The 23,558-nt window shown below is 37.6% G+C and overlaps 3 protein-coding genes and 1 pseudogene across 3 annotated transcripts; all 4 read right to left on the reverse strand.

Annotated features, from left to right (window-relative positions):
* Positions 1 to 5,837: 5,837 nt before the first annotated feature.
* LOC113054644 (olfactory receptor 1468-like) lies at positions 5,838 to 6,850 on the reverse strand. Its single transcript, XM_026220333.1, has one exon. It carries the CDS (start codon positions 6,840 to 6,842, stop codon positions 5,838 to 5,840), a length of 1,005 nt encoding a protein of 334 aa, XP_026076118.1. The 5' UTR covers positions 6,843 to 6,850.
* Positions 6,851 to 13,860: 7,010 nt separating this feature from the next.
* On the reverse strand, positions 13,861 to 14,794 carry LOC113054661 (olfactory receptor 1468-like; annotated as a pseudogene).
* A 2,101-nt stretch (positions 14,795 to 16,895) lies between these two features.
* Positions 16,896 to 17,931, reverse strand: LOC113054660 (olfactory receptor 13C2-like). Its single transcript, XM_026220351.1, has one exon. The coding sequence runs from the start codon at positions 17,929 to 17,931 to the stop codon at positions 16,981 to 16,983; it is 951 nt and encodes a 316-aa protein (XP_026076136.1). The 3' UTR covers positions 16,896 to 16,980.
* A 2,929-nt stretch (positions 17,932 to 20,860) lies between these two features.
* LOC113054658 (olfactory receptor 8-like) lies at positions 20,861 to 21,820 on the reverse strand. Its single transcript, XM_026220348.1, has one exon. It carries the CDS (start codon positions 21,818 to 21,820, stop codon positions 20,861 to 20,863), a length of 960 nt encoding a protein of 319 aa, XP_026076133.1.
* Positions 21,821 to 23,558: the final 1,738 nt, after the last annotated feature.

Genomic DNA, 23,558 nt, shown 5'->3' on the forward strand with positions numbered 1-23,558 from the left:
AGGAATTTACTATAAATTACTATAGTATTTTTGTGGTTGATTTTAAGCATAATCCAAATATTAAACTGCCCAAACGTGGCATGGTAAAAAGGCTTTGTAAATAGGGGTGTCCATGGTTAACCGGTTAACCGATTAACCGTTAAAAATTGTGTAACCGAGTGAAACATTTTGCTCGGTTAAGTGACGTCAATGGCGTGCATTGAATTTAGTTGTAATACATTTTTGCACCACCAGAGACCGCCAGAGCGCTCCCAGACATTTGTAATGTCCACAAGAAGAAGTCATTTTTCTAATATGAAGCGGGCTAATACGAGTGACGGGGCAAAATGCAAGTATTGCAATACAGCGCTTAGATATACTTCAAGTACAACCTCGTTGTTGTAATCTCAACAGCCAACACCCGGGCATCATTAGGCCGGTCAGGACACACTGAATGCGTGGCGAAAGCATCTCAGCTGCGTGGCGTGTCTGTTTTTAATTCGGTTCCCATGTTAACAGGTTAGAGCTTGCCGACTGCCTGCGTGACACGCGGCTCAGGCGCGGCTCGACGCGTGCATGCTAGAAATAGAACCGACGCCTTGTTGGAAGCGTTTCCAGGCAAAGTATAATAGGAAAATATGTTTATATGTAATTTAAATAAATAAATAAATAATTATCGATTTTCAAATATTGTACGTGTCAAACATAGTCATAGTCATAGCCTTAGCGAGGCGGCCGCGGAGTCCGCTTGTTACCTTTTGCCTTATACATTTTAGGCTTAATCTCAAATTCAGATTGTGTTAATGGGCGGCATTATTAGGCAGTTTTAATAGGACAATTTGACCGGAGAGATTAAATTTTGTAGGACATTCCTTTTTTTTTCGGCCAATGTCCGGAAATTACTATGGTTATGGTTACTATGGCACACTATGGTTAACCGAGTATTAACCGCTAAGGGCCTCGGTTAACGGTTAATGAAAAACTTGAGAACGTGCAGCCCTAGTTTGTAAACATTGACAACTCTCTGAACCAGTGTTGTTGAGCAGGGGTCACCATGCTCAATCATGGAGGGCCGGTGTTCTGCAGAGTTTACCCCCAACCCTTATCAAACACACCTGAACCAGCTTATCAAGGTATTACAAGGTACAGTATATGAAACTTCCAGGCAGGTGTGTTCAGACAAGTTGGATGTATACTCTCCAAGTTTGGTGACTCTTGGTGTTGAGCATTATCAAATTTAGAAGCTGCAATAGGAAGCAAATCATGCAGTGATTGACAGCACTCTGATCCAATGGACAAAAGTTCTCTGATCCAAAAGTCATAAACCACAACAACAACATATAAAAACGAAATAATCGTTTAAATCGTAGTCATTTGTGGAAAATAAAAATTGTAGAAAAAAATCCAAGCCGTGCAAAAAAATGCAAACCTGTAATAAAGGATCTGAGATCACTCTCAAGAAAAAAAATCACCTGATCTCAAACAAATGTCATTCAAGACATCACTATATTAAATAATGGTTTAATTTCCAGTTAAAGAGCACTGATGAACAAAAACAGTTGGATAATCTTTGATAAAATCATACTGAACTAATAAAAATAAAAGCAAACATTGGAGAAAAACCATTACAGAGAAACAGAAACATATGGTTTATACTTCATCTTCTCCAAACCTCCAACAATATTCATCATTCTACCAGCCATCAGACAAATTTATATTAGATCATGCTCTTGACCTTGGGATTTTAGTTCATGTATCAACCTAATAAAGAAGCTGATACTCAAAACAACAACATGATTGTGAATTATGATCATATTTGAACAGTGAATGCAATGTTGACTAACTTATTTTAGGCACAATATTGCCAGTTACCTGGCCCAGTTTTGATCCATCAACGAAAACATTTCTGAATGAAGCTAGTAAACAATGGCATGTTTTTGAGAAACACAATGTAATGTGGCGGTTCACTCCCAAATTACTTAGTGTTAGTGAACTAATCTTTTGTACCTACCTACTGGTGTGACTTTGTTACCTGGAGGAAGTGTCAATGAAAATTCTGACTGCTACAGTAACACATACTGACAGTTCCTGAATGGAACACATTTTTGGGGTGACTAGATGCAGCTGTTGAGCTGAAGCACTTTGGCAGGAAGTGTCACATTGCCTGGGATGAGTTCTGTGAGGTGGTAAAGCGTTCAGCGATTCCCTCAACTGCAGGTCCAAACAGGCTAGTAGGGGAAACTGGGAAGTCAAGGAAGGGGACCTTATGATCTACAAAGTCTTTGATTTTTGTGAGGTTTAGCCATTAGTGTTGCTTCAGTACCACAAGGTTGGCCATAGATCTGCCGATTACCTTTGCTGTCATCTTGGTGGCGCAAAAGGCCAGGTCAGTTTCTTTGCGCAGTTCTTTGAAAGTCTGGGCCGGACTCGTCCATACAATGGAAGAGTTTGGCCTGTAAGACCTGTAAGACTGCCAAGGACTGGAGCGCTGTAGCTGCCTGTCCAGCAGATGAGTAGGCTTGTCCGGCAAGAGCTGAAGTAGTCCTACACAGCTTGCATGGTTGGGCAGCCTTTGCCTTTCAACCGATGGCTGAGGGTGGGCAGAGATACGCTGCCACAGACTCATCCAGGGGAGGCAGATTGTCATGCCCTTTTTCTTCAGCACCATTGACAGTCATGAGGGCGGACGAAGAAGAGGCACGGGAGCAAGCCAAGTAGGGGGCATGGCAAGACTTGGTGATCTTGTCATGGACCTCCAGGAGGAATGGTGAATTTCATTAATGGGTGGCCTGACTGCGTCCCAGCAAGAACCCATCCAATGCTGTGGGTGGGCTCCTCAGGCAGGGACCATTCCAGACCCAGCTCTTTTACAGCCTTCGCCAGGATGCGAATAGTCCATGCCTGGGCTCGATGTGCTGGGCTGTGCAGATGGCAAGGGGGAGGGGTCGACGTATATGAGCCCCTACAGCTCTCCCACATCTGAAGACTCTAACGACATGCTGTCCATCGGGTCACACTCGCTCTCTCCAAATGAGACTATGTCATAGTTACAACAGCCAAAAATAAAAACTAACATTGAATAGTTTGAGTCAATCTGCCCAACTACTGATCACCATAACGGTGATGTCAAACCAAACTATTATTTTCAATGAACCTTCAACATCTAAACCTCTGTTAATCTCAATAAGAACATTTGTTAATGCATGAGAGAAATAAAGTCAGTCTGGTTTATAAGAAGTGAAGCTGGTACTGCTGTTTTTTAGGTTATTTATAATGGTGCTTGACATCAAACAAAGTTTGGGTTTTCACTTTCAATAACTTCTGAGCAATGTAAGTCCATATCTATTGCGGTGGGAAGTTTTATTAGAATGTTAAAAAATAATATTTTAACAATGTTATCAATACACTTTTTTCAGAACAGGGAACTTCTCTCATTTTGCTGACCACTTAGGCCACGTATATGAAGGTATATGAAACATCTACTGTATTTGAAGTAATGTACGATTACAATGACATCTGACATCCCTTTACTTTACTATGGTATTCTTATAAAACTTACTACCCTCCAAAATAAAAATAAAAAGCATGATAACTGTTACCCATAGTTTTCTAAGCATGTTAAATTCTCATAAAGTCAATCTTAGTTACATTAGGTACTTGATATGATACTGACCTGCAAAGAACCACCCTGTTCTGTAAAGGTAAAGCAAAAGAGAACATAATTATGAGGGTATCAACTAATATGGATGGTTAGCAAAGTTAACAGTGCAGGACTGGACATCTAGCTTAACAGTTACCTTTCATGAAACAAGAAAGCCTAACCGAACTCAGAAACACTGATTACCAACGTAGCCGATCAGCACGTATATTTAAACTATAAACAATAGAAATGTAGAAAGGTGAGTGATTTCAGAGAAGAAAAATATAATAAGATGGAAATTACGTTTATTGCTGTTTTACTCTGGCAGAGCACGAAGATGGCAGTTAGTTTTTCCCCCTTCTTGTTACTTCAGGCACCAAGCAACGACCCAAAGTAACTCTTCTGATTGGCTGAAACTCTCTAATCTCTACACAGTCCCGCCCACTACGTCTACATTTGCACAACTCACTTTTGAACCAAATATCTCGGTGCAAAAGGGAGAACGCGTGAAACTTGTCACTTGAAAGTGAAAAACAGTGTTTGAGATTCGTCACAGCAGATTCAAGCAGCTGTAGTTGTGTACTTGTGTTTGTGTTAGAAAAATATACAAGACATTTCTGAGAAAATATTCTACAAGTGTGCAACTCTCATTGGATGAATTCACGTACTGGTTTGCGGATGTGCAAAATTTCTCCACGACTTCAAATTTCTTGATGCGGTTGTGTAAATGCATTTTGCACTATATTCACTGCAGCAATTGTATCAAAATATGAGCATACAAGTTTCTTAATTTGTGATTTGTAGAATAGGATTTGTGCACCTGCAATGAAGAATTTGAGAAGGTGTAACTGTTGTGTTGTGTTTGTGGGAGAGAAAAAAAGTCACAGGTTTCAACTCTTAAAACATTTCTCTCTGTGACTTCAAATTTACTGATACACATGTGTGGCTTTTCTCTACAATCGCACTGTCACATGCGTTCAGTCGTCTTGACTCAAATACCTTCTTACATGTACTTCTTGAACAGTGCTATCACTAGCAGACTTTCTCAAGGCACATTGCATAGACCTGGGTAACTGACAATAACATTTATTGTGTTTACATGAGAATTTTTAAAGGTTTCATATGATACTATTTTAAAGATCATTGTTTTGTGTGTTTGGTGTAACAGAATATGTTGACATACTTATATAATATTCAAAAAAACATTATTTTTCAAATACTGTACATGATTGTAGGTCCTCTATGCCCCGCCTCTCTCAAATGCGCCATTTTCCACAAAGGTCCCATGCATGATCTAGAGATGTGGGCATGTTTGAACGAGGCGTTTAGCCGGTCTGGATCAGCCATCTCTTTTATATAGAATGAATCCTTTTGTGGGAGACTTTGAGCTTACACATGCACAAATAGTTACATAACACACTGAAGAAAATTTTTGAATCTAAAAAACTTTAAATCTGTTTTGTGAATTAGTTGTTGCAGTACTTAAATACTGTCAACCCATCATATGTTGTTTACTGTGTGCGTTCATAGATACAGAATGTTATTATATGGACTTACACTGTCTGTGTGTGATGGGGTAGTGTAACTGCTTGTAGGTATTGATTGTTATACTTCAGTTAAACACAGATTAATATAATGATTTAGTTCCCTGAAGCACATGCCTACATTACATGATCTGAGGTCTCAAGAAATTAAAAGCTGATTTAATTCACAACCTGTCTGAGGGCCACAATCAGCAGAACAAATGCCAGCTAATGATTCATTCAAGGTATCTATTCATAAGGATTAAAAAACATGATGCAGAATTTAAAACATTTGTTATATTGAAATAATTGTAAGGCAAATGTACTTTCATTTGACTTGTTAAAATTAAATCACTGAATAAAATTTTGAATATTTTTAAAGCTTTATTTTTTTTAGACTCTTGACTTAAATTACTTGTACAGTGTTTTGAATAAAAGAAGCAATTACATGAACTTCAATAAATGTTTCAGTATATTTTGTAAATGTACAACATCTACATACAGTATTTCATCAAGGAACTCTGTTTAATGAGATATTTGTTAAATGATCACAGCTGATGAAACAAAACTAAATATCTGCAGTCAAAGAGTTTCTTTCAGGCATGTAATGAAAGTCAACACCAATATTGTGCAAGGCAAAATCCACCTCCTGCTGTTTCACACACTGGTCAGAAGATATGAGATGAAACCTGTATTTATTTTAACTTTATCCTTCTGCATTTCATTTTATTTTCTTTAGTTGTATTCACTTTGCTGCGTTTGTACAGTTCTTTTATGGACTGCATGACCTCTTCTGTCTTTAGAGTGTATATGATGGGATTCAGCATTGGTGGTATTGTCTGTGTAAGGGAATTGTTAATTATCTGGAAGTTTGGATGCAAAGGTGTTGTTACAGATGCAAGGACATTGCACAAAACTGGGAGATAAAAAATAGTCACCAATATGAGATGTGAGGTGCAGGTTTTTATGGCCTTGATTCGGTCAGCACCGTGAGCAATCTTAAGCAGAGCCAGAGCAATGCAGAAATATGAAATAATGATCAGTATGAGTGGTGTGCAAATCAGGAGCCCATAGGAAATTTTACCCATCAAAATATTTATGGAAATATCATTACAAGCTAGTGCACAGATAGGGGCATAATCACAAAAATAACTATTAAGTACATTAGACCTACAAAAAGATATTCTATTCAGCAAACCTACAAGTAAAGAAAAAAATATCACAGACACAATCCACATCACCCCTACGATCAGAAACATTGCTGGTTTGGTTACAATGGCATGATACCGTAGAGGAAAACAAATGGCAACCAGTCTGTCATAAGCCAAAGCGAGTAGTGTCAAAGACTGCAGATTCATAAAATGATATACAAAAAACATATTTGTTAAACATGCTTCATAAGAAATGTCTTGGTGATCAAATAAAAACATGTCAATGATTTTTGGAATCAAAGCTGAGCTTCCACACAGATCAGAAAGTGCCAGATGAAAAACAGCAATGTATTTGGCTGTGTGAAGTCTGCGGGCCAAATACATGATACACATGATAAATGAATTCCCCAAAACAGTTACAACATACACTAAAGACAAGAACACATAGTAGTATTTTGCATGTGGAATATTAGAAAAATCACTGATAAAAAATGTTGCAGGTCGAACAAAGGTCAAATCTGTTGAGGAGTTTGATTGCATGGAGCTCATGATAACTGCTCTCTGGCTTTTGTTTCACCTGTGATGAAGAACTGTTATAGAAATACACAAAATACCAGAATATTCCCATAATGATTTGATTTCCAATCACAATGATTAATGAATAAAAATTCTTAATGTTCTTTAACATTAATATTAAACTAATAATACATTGTTTACAGTCATTGTAGTAAAATATTAGAGAGAAACAGAGGAAACACATTGTGTATACTCTACCTTTCCCAAAGCTGCCAGAATGACATTTTCTAACAATCATCAGACATATTTATATTTGATCATGAGCTTGGGACTTTAGTTCATGCATCAACCCTTTTCCCTATAGACTTGAACAGGCGCGTCATAAAGGGCAGACTTTGGGGTGCTGGGAGAAGAGAACATAAAAATTTTATTAAATAAGTACATAGGCAATTATGGCATACTGTTATTTCATATAATGTATTGCATAATGTATTACAATGCAGAGGTGCAGATAACTGCCACTTTTTGTAATAAGTAATTAGTAGAATATCCTGCTATTTTAGAATAAATACAATTTTGCTATTTGCAGTGTAAATAGCATATTACTTAAAATACAGCTATTTTCACTTAGTCTAAATAGCATCTATCACTAAATAAATATGCTATTTTTACTCAGTGTAAATACTAAATTAGGTTTTATTAACAAAGTTCGGGAGGAGCATGTTCGGATAGACTCAATCAATGGTTAGATGTACAGTATATATACAGCAGTCTCACCTCAAATCATTGATAGTCTTGCAGCAGTTTGGTAACTTCTTAGGTCTCAGCTCTGCTACCATGTCTCAACAACTAAGCACAATTCATTTACAGTCTTGCAGCATCCCCCCGCCACCCCTTCTCCACACTTTTAGTCCTTAAACATTTACATGGGGGGGGGGGGTACTCTGGGTTCGAAATAGGCTTTAACACATGAACACGAACCCCAACCCCCAAATATATAATGAATTTATATTTTTATGATCTAAATGAGAGTGTATTTTATATGTTGATATGTAGGCTACATATTAGTGTTCTAAGAATCTTCAGTAGTCTTACTGTACATCAGCACCCAATCCAGTTACATTTGCAAAATATCATGCTTTTAGACAAAAGCCCCTTTCACACTGCACGTTGGACCGGAAAATTGCCTGAACATCCTTGATCCCGGGTCGGGACCTAGTAACATTACCGGGTTCAGTCCTGGAACGAGCGCTGTGTGAACAAAAGCCAGAACTAATGCGTAAAGGGTGTGTCATAGTTATGACACACGTTTTCACGCAACTTTTTTACCAGGTGTTCTGAAGGCAGATCAGCATTAGGGATGAAAAAAATATGTGAAAACTGTAATGAAGCAGAGATCAGTTAGTTCCTCACTCTCTGCGCTGACGGACACATAATCCTTATACGCCATATTTCGTATGTCATTTCTGCCGTGACATTGCAGAAAATAAAAAACATCTCTAAAATACAATTTCGTGTTGCTCATTGTCACGTGTAGCTGTCGCGGGTGGTTAGGACAAAAACTACATGGAAAAGATACTTTTAATTGTGTAGCCTCACGTCTGTTTGGAACACACAGTGTTACAGTTTAATCACCCCCCAAAAAAATATAAGAAGAAAAATATTAATGCTAACAGATCTAATGATTGAATATGCAATTAGGGAAAGCAGAGAGAAGAGATCCAGTCTGGGGAGTAGCAGGAACAGTTGATTTGCATGGCAGACAAAGAGATCCAGATTTTATTAAATATTCACAATTGGTTTAATAAAAACAAACTACTCAGGGAAAAAAAATCTAAATATTCATCGTGTGACCATCTTTTGATTATTTTAACAAAAGCCTGAAAAGCCCAGAGGCTCACAAATTTCCTGCCCTCTCACCCTCTCCTGTTTCCTCATTCGTGGTCGTCTAGCAGTCCCTATGCTCGCCCTAACCCCACCATCCATGCGGTGCAAGCTCTATGGGACTGTATTCCCTCCTAGCTCCCTCCTCTCCACACTGCCCCTCTGTCCACTGGTTCCTCCGGGCTCCCTTATCCCTCCGGCTCAGCCTTGGTCTGTCGTCGACCATCCTGTGCCTCAGGACTCCACTCCTACGGCTGCATCTCGTCCCTCTGGCTCCTTCAGGTTCCTCCAAACCTTTGGCTCTTCTTCAGTCCTCTGTCTCTCCGGCTCAACCACGGCCATCTGGTTCCCCGTCTCCATCTCCCCATTGCCCTGGATCATCAGCTCTCCATTTCCGACTTGGGCTACACGGGGCCCTGACTGCATTGGTATATCAACTACCTCGGGTTTTTGGTTGTGCTGTTAGCCATGAGGAAGTTTGGACTGTTGATCCAGGGCAAACACTTGTGTGATTCTGGTGTATATTAACACTCAGGGTGGTAGATGAAATCATGTTCCTTTGTCCCTCTCAGTTAAAATCTTGTTCCGAGGGGAAACAGTATTCTGGCAGGGGCACCCCTTCTGTCTCAGGGGCAGGGCACAATTTGGCATCTGCTTCCAGACCTCCGGACTCTCCTTGTTTGGCCCCCAGGGTGAGACGAGAAGCAATTCAGAGGGATACAGTCTCTCAAGCAAGAGTTACCTCTGCTAGTTGCTATATGCCTTAAAGTGGCACCTTTTCGCTGCACAGTGTTCTTCCAGAAGCGGAGATCCACTGAGATGTCATGTTGGTTCAGTAACCAAAAATACCCATCTTTTTAACCTGACATGCACATATAACACAATCACTTTTCTATAATTCAAATCCATGAAAGGATTGTTAGTTCATTAGGTCAACTGGAATTGAAAACACTTCCCATTACACCCGATGTAATGTACTAGAAAAATGGCAACTATGCTAATATTAATCTATTTTATCCTTATACCAATGTCACTGTAGCCACCCAGATTCAGTCCATACCCAGTTAAGGTGGTCACTGAGATCCCTTGTATTCAGTCCTTATACAGTCCAGATGGTGGACCAGCACTTAGAGATGAGATTTACAGCCCTAAATGTCAGCGGAGACCATGTCAACTAGACAAGCTCTAGAGACAGATCTCCTGTGAAGACCTTGTCAACTAGATCAGGGGTTCCCAAACTTTTTAGCCCGCGACCCCATGATAAATGCGCTGCTGCCCCGCGTCCGCCCCCCCAAAAAAAAAAAAACATTTGTACAGCAGATTGATTTTATGCCCAGTCTCAAAGCACACGAAGTTATATTTTATTGTTCTGCGTGCAAAATCAGTGTTACAAGTCTGCATGAGCTGCTCGATATCCACCTGTTCTCTCTCGGAAAGTAACTGTGCAGCTATGTTGGGTTGAACTCGTTCATTATTCTGCCATCAGGAACCAGTCGAGTAAGTCTGAGCTGCTCACACGCGTGCTCACACGCGCGCACGCACGCACACACACACACACACACACACACACACACACACACACACTCATGCTAATCCGCTAGATGTGTCACTTTATGCTTTCCATGGTGACGCGTCATTGCTTGTCACGTGATATACCGCAGCAACAACAGAGCTGAATGAATGATCTGCTTTTGTCATTTTTCCTTTTTTATTCAAAATATTAACAAATTTGTTAGATATGGCATGAAATAGCTGATATTCCGATTGTCAAATATATGCAAGTGGAAGTGTTTTGTTGTTTAAACACCTTTATAACGATCGCGTTAGTTGAGCTGTATGCGCGATGGGCGCCGCCATCTTAGTTTGTGCCGCAGACGCAGTTCAGAGAATCAGATCTGTTGGATTTACAACACGTGAATTCATCCACTTCTCCCGAAATACATAAAAGTAAGTGGCTGGTGAACTGGGAGAATAATGGTGTAAACTTTAAAGTTACTTACACAATGTGTATCTGATATGAATAAAATGTGTCTAATTATAATGAAAAAGATTATTATTGCCTCTTCCTTTGACATCAGTGTGTATTTTACAAACTCTAAATGTATTGTTTTTTCTAGTACTTATATGTCTGAAACCTAAAATAAACATTATGTGGTTGAAAACACTGAAAAGTTGTGATGACAGCTCTGAGCGCACTTGTCTCTGGCTCAGCGCCAGCCAACTCGCGAGAGCACATTTGAATTTCACGTCATGCACTGACCGGTGTGGTCGTAACAGTTACACTCCAGGGACTAGCCTAGACTGACCACACCGGTGTGATCGTACGTGCGATGCGAAAGAGTTAAATTAATTGAAACAAAAATATATAAAGCCTATATCGAAATCATCTCGCGACCCCTGCGCCGGGGTCCCGCGACCCACCGTGGGGTCGCGACCCCTACTTTGGGAACCACTGAACTAGATGGCCACCGGGACAATACCACAAGCACCAGATGAGTCTTCTGCTCAATCTGACCTGTTGCAGTCTGAAAATAAACCACACCATGGAGGTGTTTTTTCTCCATTTCTGTCACAAATGGAGTTTTGGTTATTTGGTAATGTTGCCTTTGGCTTGATTAGCTGGGGACACAACAAGGAACTTACATTAACTGATAAACAGACTGTTTTCTTCTGTCCTCTTATATTATCAGCACACATTTTTCCTGTTTAACACTGTAGAGCTGCTTTAACAATCTGTATTTTTTACAACACAATTTTTTTTTAATTTTTTTTACAATATCAATAGAGGTGACTTGAACTGACCTTGGTGGTTTGCAAGTGATGTCTCATGACAAGGCAGAACTAGCCCTGTACATATACTTGAACAGTACACAGAGCTTTAGGAGATCTGGCCAGCTTTTTGTCTGCTTTGGAGGACAGCAGAAGGGGAAGGCTGTCTCCAAACAGAAAATGGACCACTGGATCATGGATGCCATTCTGTTGGCCTATCAAGCCCAGTGTATACCATCCCCACTAGAAATAAGGGATTACTCCACCATGAGTGTTGCAGCCTCCTTCGATTTAGCAAATAATGCCTTGTTGGAAGTGTAGGATATGGCACCTTGCAATGGATGCCGAGCTACCATATCCTTCAGCAGACATCTGTAGAGGTGTGGCTAGGCTACATCCAACAACTTTGTTAGATGCATTAGATTGATAGACATACATCTAAATGTCAATGTCTTTTAAAGATCATTATTTCGTTAATTTCGTCAATGAAGATGAAAAATGAAAAGATGAACATTTTTTCTATGAATAAGACGAGACGTTGATGAGCTAAACCTAAAGTACTGTATCTGATTATTAAAACTACAATATAATGAAATTTTTGCCAAGTCTTCATTTACAGGACGAGATGGGACTATAATGTTATTTGAGGACTACCGGACATTTCAAAATGCATCCTATAATCTACTGTCTTGTCCTTAATGTGTGTCCTGTCATTGTATTTCAATCAGATGAGGAGCGTTCACATATCTAGTCTCAGTGTGGCAGCAGCAGTGGATGGATAGGCTACCAAAATGTGAACTAGCAATCTGAAACAATGGCCTTAGCACCCAAAGGGGTTGGGATAAGGTCACAAGATGTCCCGTATTTACCGGGAGTCACAATACGTTGTTGATTAATTTAAAGTTAGTGAGTGTGGGAAAGGTGAAATAGCGCCGATAGAAGTGCTCTCTCTTGCGCATACTCTAATTCTTTAGTTATCATATACAGTGCGTGATCCGTTCTCAGTGCTCAAATACACACACATCAGTTCAGTTCAAATGTTTATCATGTAGAGTATCTCGCGTAAATATAGTCAGTTATAGATTGAGTGAATGTAAACAGGTGGGCAAAAACTGAACGTGTGTCAGTATTACATGCATGCCTTTCATCCAAGATGTTAAATAAATGTACACGTTAAGTAAAATTACTGTATCAAAAAAAAAAATTCAATTTCAATCCAAATTGGGATAAAGCTTAATTGATTTGATCCAAAGAGAGAAGTAAATGTAGGTAACTGCACTTTGACTAAACTAATGACAAGTTGAGAAAAAATGAAATTACTTTTCGTAGACTAAAACTATACTAAATCTAAAGTCAAATAACTGAAATGACTAAAATTAAGCAAAAAAGACTTAAGCATTTTCTTATCAAAATAAAGACCAAGACCAAATGCCTGTCAAAATTAACCCTGAACAGAATAAGCTGATATGCTTTAATGTAAAAAAAAAAAAAAAAAAAAAACATTATTTTTCAAATACTGTACAATATTGTAGGTCCTCTATACCCCGCCTCTCTCAAAAGTGTCATTGTTACTCCCTCTTGTTACGTAGAGATGTGAGGGTGTGTTTGAACGAGGTGTTTTAGTCTGGATCAGCCTTCTCTTTTAGATAGAATAAATCATTTTGTGGGAGACTTTGAGCTTTGTAACTGCAGATCTTACACATTGCAGAGGTGTGTAACTGCTTGTAGGTATTGACTGTTTTACTTTAGTTAAACACAGATTAATATAATGATTCAGTTCCCTGAAGCATGGGTCTCCATTACATGATCTGGGGTCTCATGATTTAATTCACAAACTGAGGTCCAAAAACAGCAGAACAAATGCCAGCTAAGGTTTCATTCAATGTGTTTGTTCATAAGGACAATACACATGATGCAGAAGCATATTTAAAACATTTGTTATATTGAAAGAATTAGACATGTACCTTCCTTTGACTTATTAAAATTAAAATCACTGAATAAAAGTTTGAATATTTGTAAAGCTTTATTTTTACAGCCTTGACTTAACTTATTTGTATTGTTTTGAATAAAAGAAGCAATTACAGAAACTTCACTTAATTTTTTAATATTTTTTCTCAATTTATAACACCATTACTGTTACAACATCTACATACAGTATTTCATCAATCAACTCTGTTTAATAAGATATTTGTTGAATGATCACAGCTGATGAAACAAATAACTATATATCTGTAGTCAAAGAGTTTCTTTCAGGCATGTAATGAAAGTCAACACCAATATTGTGCAAGGCAAAATCCACCTCCTGGTGTTTCACACACTGATCAGAAGATATGAGATTAAACCTATATTTAATTTATTTTATCCTACTGCATTTCATTTTTCTTTCTTCAGTTGTATTCACTTTGCTGCGTTTGTACAGTTCTTTTATGGACTGCATGACCTCTTCTGTCTTTAGAGTGTATATGATGGGATTCAGCATTGGTGGTATTGTCTGAGTCAGAGAATTGTTAATTATCTGGGCATTTGGATGCAAAGGTGTTGTTACAGATGCAAGGACATTGCACAAAACTGGGAGATAAAAAATTGCCACCAATATGAGATGTGAGGTGCAGGTTTTTATGGCCTTGATTCGGTCAGCACCGTGAGCAATCTTAAGCAGAGCCAGAGCAATGCAGAAATATGAAATAATGATCAGTATGAGTGGTGTGCAAATCAGGAGACCAAAGGAAATATGACCCATCAAAATATTTATGGAAATATCATTACAAGCTAGTGCACAGATAGGGGCATAGTCACAAAAATAACTATTAAGTACATTAGACCTACAAAAAGATATTCTATTTACTGAACCTACAAGTAAAGAAAAAATTGTCGCAGACACAATCCACATCACCCCTACGATCAGAAACATTGCTGATTTGGTTACAATGGCATGACACCGTAGAGGAAAACAAATAGCAACCAGTCTGTCATAAGCCAAAGCGAGTAGTGTCAAAGACTGCAGATTCATAAAATGATATACAAAAAACATATTTGTTAAACATGTTTATCAAAAAAACATGTCAATGATTTTTGGAATCAAAGCTGAGCTTTCACACAGATCAGAAAGAGCCAGATGAAAAACAGCAATGTATTTGGCTGTGTGAAGTCTGCGGGCCAAATACATGATACACATGATAAATGAATTCCCTAAAACAGTCACAACATACACTAAAGACAAGAACACATGGTAATGTTTTGCATGTGGAATATTAGAAAAATCACTGATAAAAAAATGTTGCAGGTCGAACAAAGGCCAAATCTGTTGAGGAGTTTGACTGCATGGAGCTCATTATACCTGTTGTCTGGCCTTTGTTTCACCTGTGATGAAGAACTGTTATAGAAATACACAAAATACCAGAATATTCCCATAGTGATTTGATTTTCTAGTCACACTGATTAATAAATAAAAATTCCTAATGTTCTTTAAACATATTTAACTAATAATAAAATTGTTTACAGTCATTGTAGTAAAATCATTAGAGAGAAACAGAGGAAACTCATTGTGTATACTCTACCTTTCCCAAAGCTGCCAGAATGACATTATGCTACCAAACACCAGACATATTTATATTTGATCATGAGCTTGGGACTTCAGTTCAAGCACTCATCAACCCTTTTCTCTATAGACTTGAACAGGCCCAGCATCAAGGGATGGCTTTGAGGGCTGGCAGAAGAGGACGTAAAAACGTAATCGAACATTTATCGTGTGACCATCTTTTTTGATTGTTTAACAAAAGCCTGAAAAGCCCATAGGCTCACAAGTACCCGTCCTCCTCCAAATCCTCCTCCCAAGTTCCCAACCCCTTTGTCACGACTTTGACTGGTGCTCAGCTTCACGTTTTTAATGCACCGTGTTTTTGAACAGTTACTTTTAAAATATCCGTCTCGACCTGCAGCAATTTTTTATTAATTTTTGTGATGTGTTTCTGCGCTCTCATTTGAACGAACACTTCCGGTGTGTGTCTCCGCGCTTCTACAGCAAATGCATCCTGTGCATTCATATGCGCTGAACACTGCCAAAGATTATGCCATATTTATAAGCTTAAATTAAAAGTGTTTCATTTAGGCTCCCTATCTGACTAATTTTAGAGTTGCTACTTAGTTTTGAAAAAAGCAAAAGCAGCGTCACACTAAGGCTAATCATGACCGATCATGTTTACAATAACAGTCATCACTGTCACTTCAGAAAACTTGTGCACATCCGTAGTCCGACTATGTATTATATGTATGTGTTGTTGTAATGCTTAAATATAACAATGAATTTGAAATAACCCAATAAATTAATTACATAATATGTCTGGTGCTGTCCAGAAAAATAAATTTCATTTTAAGAATGTTTCGTGAATCTCTCGTTCCTTGTTCTTGAATTGGATTTACCCCTGTCTTGGATTAAAGACTTTTTTGTGTATTCCACGGTTCCATGTTCCTTCTGGCAGCAATCGTGAAAATATTAAACTAATAATAACATAGCGTACAGTCATTTTAGTAAAATCATTAACAGAAAATAGACGAAACACATGGTTTATACTCTACCTTCTCTAAAACTGCCAAAATTCAAGCTTCAAGCTAGCTAGCTGGCTAACATCTACAATTAAATTACAAAATGTTGCCTTTGATTTCTGTTAGTCTATTTTAGGCATTTCATATTGTTCATATTTCTATTTGTTGAAATAATTACTTGTCACTGTAGGCATAGTTGTAAGAGTAGCTCATGTCTGGTCTCGTCAATAGGCAATTTTAACAGATTCACTCATAAAATACCTACAAGGCAATTCAACATCTCCATTTATTTATCATTAAAATGTATTTACTACTTATCAGTATTTGTGTTGTGTGTTGTGTTGTGTGGCAGGGTGCAGAAATCTAAAATCTCGCCTAGGGCTTTCAGGGTATGAAGAGATTTTCAAATAGTGTAACTAAAATGATCATAAAGAACACTGCCCATCCTAGCCTTATGTGTCGGGAATATAAAATAATTCAGCTGTGAAAAGAGGGTTCTGGAAAAAAAAAAAAAAAAAAAAAAAAAAAAAAAAAAAAAAAACTTACCATAGACAATACAGTTTAAGGGAGAAAAAGTTTTTCCAAGCCACATCTTCATTGTTTTTATGGGACCCATTAAATAATAAAAATAACTCTAGCATTTTAAATCTTGTCCAGAGTCTTATGTATGCAAATACGTTCTGAAACAAGAACTACCCACAAAATGTCAAACATCCATATTTTTTTAAAACTCACATGAAAAAGATATAAGATGTACTTTACTAATGAAATAACACACTTTAATATGGGATGTTGATGTTGTAAAGTATAATAAAATACTGACTTTCACCACACTTATTCTGTTATGTATTTATATGACTTAACTTTTTGCACTTCAAAGCATATAACATAAAAAACTATTATTCTAAACATCATGAAGATATAGTAACAAAAGAACACTGAAAATAAAGTTATTTAACTTGGGGGTGGGGAGCTATTATTTAAATGTGATTTGTCTTTTCAGAAGTCTTTTCACAGACACCATGAACTCCTCTGTCATGAATGTGTAGATTATAGGGTTAAGCATTGGAGGAAGCACAGTGGTCAGAGAGAGATTAAAAATCCTTGTGTTAGCATTTATAAATGATGATAGAGCATATGTAAAGGTGATGGGCACATAAAATATAGCCACTAATATTAAATGAGCAGTACATGTCTTTGTGGCCCTATGACGGTCTTGTGGAGTTGTGATTTTGAACAATGTCACAGCTATGCATGTATATGAAAAGATAATAAAAAATACTGGAAACCCAAGGATGATCGCTGGGAACAAACTGGCTATCACAGAACTCGGGAAATTATTGTTACAAGCAGAACGATATATAGGCCCATGATCACAGTAGAAACTGTTAACAGTGACTATAAATTTGCAGAAAGAAAGTCTGCTCATAAAAATTGCTCCAATCATTGTTAGTAACATTGCTATTGTCCATGAAGCACCAATTATAGCAAGCATTGATCCATGGGTCACAATCATATGATACCTCAGTGGTAATGAAATAGCAACTAATCTGTCAAAAGAAAGAACAGTCAGAGTTAGTGACTGCTCTGTAAAAAATAACATATTGGAGAACATATTGGACAAGCACAATCCATATGGTATCAACTGATTCCCAAACAAAAATGTATCCAGTAGCTGAGGGATCACAGCCGTACTCTCACAAATGTCTGTCAGCGATAAATTAAAGACCGAGATATATTTAGGAGTGTGAAGATTTCGATCCATAATGATAACAAACATGAGGCAGGAGTTTCCAAGCAAAGAGATAAAATAGACAAAAAACAGAAAAATGTAATAGTATCTCATGTGAGGTATACCAGACAAACCAGTGATGTAGAAGTAAGATGGAATAGAAATATTCCTGTTTTCAGTGAAATCAAGATTCATGGTAAGTTCATTCACTGATCCTCCATTCATCCTGTCTAGGCAGAAAATAAGTATTTATTTAATTTAAATATATGAATACAAGAAATATATGTTGGCAGAGAAATAAAATGTTCTAATGAGTTTTATATAAAGCAACTATAATACATTTATGTAATCATTAAGGTTATTGTGCATCATTAAATACTTGTACTCACAGAAAAGTGAAGAGTGGATCTGATGTATAAAACAGACAGCACTGTAAAAAGACTTTCCCTGACCTGTTATATATTGAACTGTATATCCCTCAGTTGATCGATTACTACAAACTCCAAGCCTCAATGGACTTGTCAGCTGACCAATCACCTAACAGAGCAGGCACCGGTACTAATCAAAAGAGGGGAGAAACTGAAGCCTATTTGTTGCTACATAACGACTATGCTAAGTTGTCTCAAAATTCTTAAGAAACAGAAATATTATCCTTTACAGAATGATATTTTTAAAATAGAGTTTTGAAACACTGCTAATATTAGCACTTGAAATGTTCCCTTGATCTCTGCGTTCTAAACATCCCAAAAGCTTGTTTTGGCAATCCGAGCCAGCAGAAGAAACCACGGTGTCCTGGATTGTTTTGTGACCCCCTCTTCATATTATTTTATTGTTCCAAGAGATTTTACCTTTCATTGTTGTTTAATAGCTAACGGCATGAATCCAACACTAATAATCATTCACTTCATTATCAGATGGCTCTAGTAAATGAACAGATGTGAACAGACAAATGCACCAATAGTGAGGATGGAGGCCACGGCCATGTGAAAGAACATACAAAAGAAAGCCCTTTTATACACACACAAAAACAGATCAGCTAAAAATGGATCGTAGCTCTTAAAGGTCCCGTCCTTGTGATCCCATGTTTCAAACTTTAGTTAGTGTGTAATGTTGTTGTTAAGAGTATAAAAAATATCAGTAAAATTCTAAAGCTCAAAGTTCAATGCCAAGCGAGATATTTTATTTAACAGAATTCACCTACATCGAACGACCAGTTTGGATTACATCCCTCTACTTCCTGCAGTAATGACGTCACTAGAACCGTTTTTGGACTAACCTCCGCCCACATGAATACGCAAAAAAGGGGGCGTGGTCTTGTTGCACTCCAACGGAGAAGAGGAGGAGCTGCCTTTGTTTGACACCACTTTGTTTTTGTCGTCGAAATGCTGTAATTGTCATCTCTGAGTCCAATCATCTTTGTTTGGGCTTCCCAGGGACGCTGTACTTAGAGATCAATGGTTACAATTTATTTTTAACTCTGTTCCCGAAAATTATAATCCACATGTAAAACTATGTGCAGCACATTTTGCTGAGGACAGCTTCCTCAAAGTAATGCTGGATTCGCACAAAGATTATTCTTGAACGATGGAGAAGTTCCCTCTTTGTCTGGAGAAGGCGTTGTTTATGGACCACAACCGGTGGCACAATCAGAACCTGTTACGCATTTCTGACGGAGGGACTTATAGAACAAGGAAGACATCAGCCCGTTTTTATAACACAGTGAAAACAGCGGTATACAGATAGGTGAATTGTGTTAAAAATACTGTGGGTTTTTTTTACAAGCGAAACATGAACATGTTATATTGCACACTGTAAACACAATCAAAGCTTCAAAAACGTGACCTTTAAGAACGTGCTCTACAAGAAAAGTTACAAACATTTGTTTGGCCTGCACATTACATCACTATGTGTTTCCCAAAAACGTGAATTGCAAAATAAGGTGTATATTTTTTTGTTCATTGTTAAAAACTTGGTATGCACCTGACAATGAAAGGCTTTCTTGAATGTTCATGTATTTAGGTCATTAAATAGATATATGTATTATTATTTTGTGTAGAGCTATTACTTTTAGACACTCTGTGTTCATTTTCATCTATACTATGCATTTATTTGTAATTATTTGCAATTACTGCTTAAAAGTAAATAAGTAAATCAATTTAATAACTATGACTAGTTAAACAAAAGTAAAATGTAATTATCTCTGGTTTTGGTTCTTTTTGATGGATGGCCCAGGAGCGCCCCTTTTAATACTTCCCTATAGAGGTCAGATGGAAAGGAGCAGTGATTCATTTTAAAGGAGCTATGTGGAGGTTTTTACTTAAAAAGATCTTTAAGAGAGTTTTCATTAGTACATGTATGAGCCAACCATGATGTAAAAAAAAAAAAAAGGATGACACCTCGACTGTCCACCACGGTTGCCTTTATCAGCCTGTAGGCTCAATTGTGTGTGGAGGAGTCGGGCCCGAATTTGCGCGAAAATTCACAAAATGTGATGTCATGGGCGTTCTCGTCTACTTGGGCTTACAACCGTACGGCACGCCAGCCATTATAGTAAGCAATAGTGTTTTCAGATGGACTCTGTGGATGGAAAGAAGTGACCAGCCTCCAGCAGCACAATTCAGACACCCACGGACACTCCTTGTAAGTAATAAAAAAAAAAAAAACATATCTAGTTTGGCAAAAAGAGAGAGCGACCGGCATCAGTGGTTTCTGCGGCAACCCTGGTTGATGTGGTCGTGCTCGTACGAGCGTGCGCACTGAGAACGAGCATGAGACTGGCTGCAGTTCTTCTAACAGTTAGAAATCTCAGAACCTACGCAATGCTCCTTTAAGTAAGGACCAAAAGAATTACACACTAACATTATTACACACTATTGTTTTAATAACAATGAAAATTATATTTTTAATTAGTATTTAATGGATTACAGTAGTTTGTTAGTGTTAGCATTTGTTGTGGGTTTATGGAGTCATGGTACCCGTTATCTGGCTTTTAAAGAACTTGTATTATTAAATCAAGTTTAGAAATGCGTAACATTGAAGCATATATTATTTAACAAAAATAATAAGTCAATACAGATAACAACAGTGTATGTCTAACCATGTTTTTAAAATTTGGGAATAGTGTTCATTTTGGAGATGGGAATATGATTCTCCGTTTAAGAAGCCTTTTCAAAGAGACCTTGAACTCCTCTGTCTTTAATGTGTAGATTATAGGGTTAAGCATTGGAGGAAGGGCAGAGGTCAAAGAGAGATTAATGATCCTTGTATTAGTGTTTATAACTGTGTTAAGAACATATGTAAAAGTGATGGGCACATAAAATGTGGTCACTACTATTAAATGAGCAATACATGTCTTCATGGCTTTTTGACGGTCTTGTGGGGTAGTGATTCTAAACAATGTCACAGCTATGCATGCATATGAAAAGATGATAAAAATTACTGGAAAGCCAAGAATTAGTACTGGGTACAAACCAGCTATCACATAGCTTGGGAAATTATTGCTACATGCAGAACGATATATAGGCCCATGATCACAGTAGAAACTATTTATGATGACAATCACTCTACAGAAAGAAAGTCTGCTGATGAAAATTGTAGAAGCAATTACCATAAGCAGTGCCACTGCCCAAGTAACTCCAAGTATAACAAGCATTGATCTGTGAGTTACAATCATATGATATCTCAGTGGCAAACAAATAGCCACTAATCTGTCAAAAGACAGAACAGCAAGAGTAAAGGACTGTGTTGAAGTAGACACAAAGACAGAGAACATGTTAATCAAGCACAAAACATACGGGATCAACTGATTCCCAAACAAAAACATATCCAGTAGTTGAGGGATCACAGCCGTACTCTCACAAATGTCGGTCAGTGATAAATTAAAGACAGCAATATATTTAGGAGTGTGAAGAGTTCGGTCTAAAATAATGACAAACATGAGGCAGGAGTTTCCAACCAAAGAAATAATGTAGACAAATAACAAGAATACATAATAGTATCTCATGTGAGGTATACCAGAAAAACCACTGATGTAGAAATAAGATGGAATGGAAATATTGCTGTTTTTAGTGAAAGCAAGATTCATGGCGAGTTCACTCACTGATCCTGTGTTCATCCTCTCTGGGTAGAAAAGCAGTATATTATTAAACATGGTTTCATTACATTTTCTTCTAAAACAAATATTACAACTACAGACTCTGAGAATAGATATTAAGACTACATTATAATGTCAAATAATTACGCACTTTTATACACACACAGAAACATATACATAAACACATTAAGCTCTAAAAGCACTTTTATAGTTTAGCATGCACCTTAAACAAAATGATATATATATATATATATATATATATATATATATATATATATATATATATATATATATATATAAAAATATGCAAGATTTTGTATAATAGATGCTACAAATTCAGTGGCTAAGGTTTACTCACTTTAAGAAAGATACAACAATAGAAAGTTTTGCTCTAGCTAGTACAAAAACTGCACTGTAATAAGACTTCCCCAGACCTGAACTATATATCCTTCAGGTAAAGATGGCAGTCCTCTACAGACTTGTCGGTTGACCAATCATAGCACAGATCTAGCATAATTGGATAAATCAGAATCAGATACACTGACTAATCCACAGGGATGTCCAAAACTGCAGTTGTGGAGGGAGCCCTTAAACTACAAAAAGTATGGAGGCATCTGTTGTTTTAGTGGTGAGGGATCACATTTAAAAACAACCTCAGATTTGGCAACACTGGTTGGCCTTTACTACACAGAGCCATAGTTCACTGAAAATCAACACAAAATCTATTTGAAAATTGCAGGCGATTCTTTGTCGATTTTAAAAAGGGATTTTGTGTAGCTTGTCGGTGGACTATGGCTCTGTGTAGTAAATGCAGCCCCACCTGAACCAGTGTTGGCAAGTCCGCGGTTGTTTTTCATGTCCTCGGGTTGAAGTGACCCCAATACCAATAATGTGATGTTTAGCCCCTAAAATGTGAATTTTACCAAGGCAACCCTGCAAAAAAAGGTGCATTTTAACCTCCGGATACAATTTTTATCGGGGAACCTCCTAGAAACGCGATTGGGGTAGTTTTGAGAAGCAACTGGGCAGGATTTGTTTTGAAAACCTGGCAACCCTGATCTGAACACACATGCTGGAAATATACTTCTAATCACAGGAGTGCCTTTACTGCATTGTATTTTTGCACAGCCCTATAAAAAAAAACCATGCTGTATATTGTAAACATTTTATAAAACAACACAAATGGGGCAAAATGCATTTTAAGTTTAGAAAGATTTTTAGTCTCCCCCTCCCTTGCCTCACAGTGCTTTGGTCCAAATGCCTGCTTTTCTTTTTTACATCACCTACACACAGACGCACAAGACCTGTGAGCGAGATATCAATAATTGTGGATCTCCAGTAAAGTCATTATTTTTTCTTTATGATACCAATGTATTTTCTATGAGTCATCTATGTTCGTAATAATAACTTTACCTGCTTAACGGAAAGAGATGCCAGGTGTTCACAACAAAACCCACCCAGTTGCTACTCAAAACTAGTCAAAACGAACTGCGTTTTGAGGGGCTAAAATGCACATTATTTGGGTGGCATCAAACCATGATGCAGACATGAAAAACTGCCTGCGGCAACAAGGATAATTTAGCCCAATTTCATGGGAAAATCATGGACTTGGCAACACTGTAGATAGTATATTAGTTGATAGTAATGACAACAACTGACATTGACTGGCGCAACCAGAACAGCTTGACATTGTCTCATTTGACATTGTCTCCCTGCTGCACTAAAAACA

This window comes from Carassius auratus, chromosome 35 (assembly GCF_003368295.1).
Source record: "Carassius auratus strain Wakin chromosome 35, ASM336829v1, whole genome shotgun sequence".
NCBI classification, from domain to species: Eukaryota; Metazoa; Chordata; class Actinopteri; order Cypriniformes; family Cyprinidae; genus Carassius; species Carassius auratus.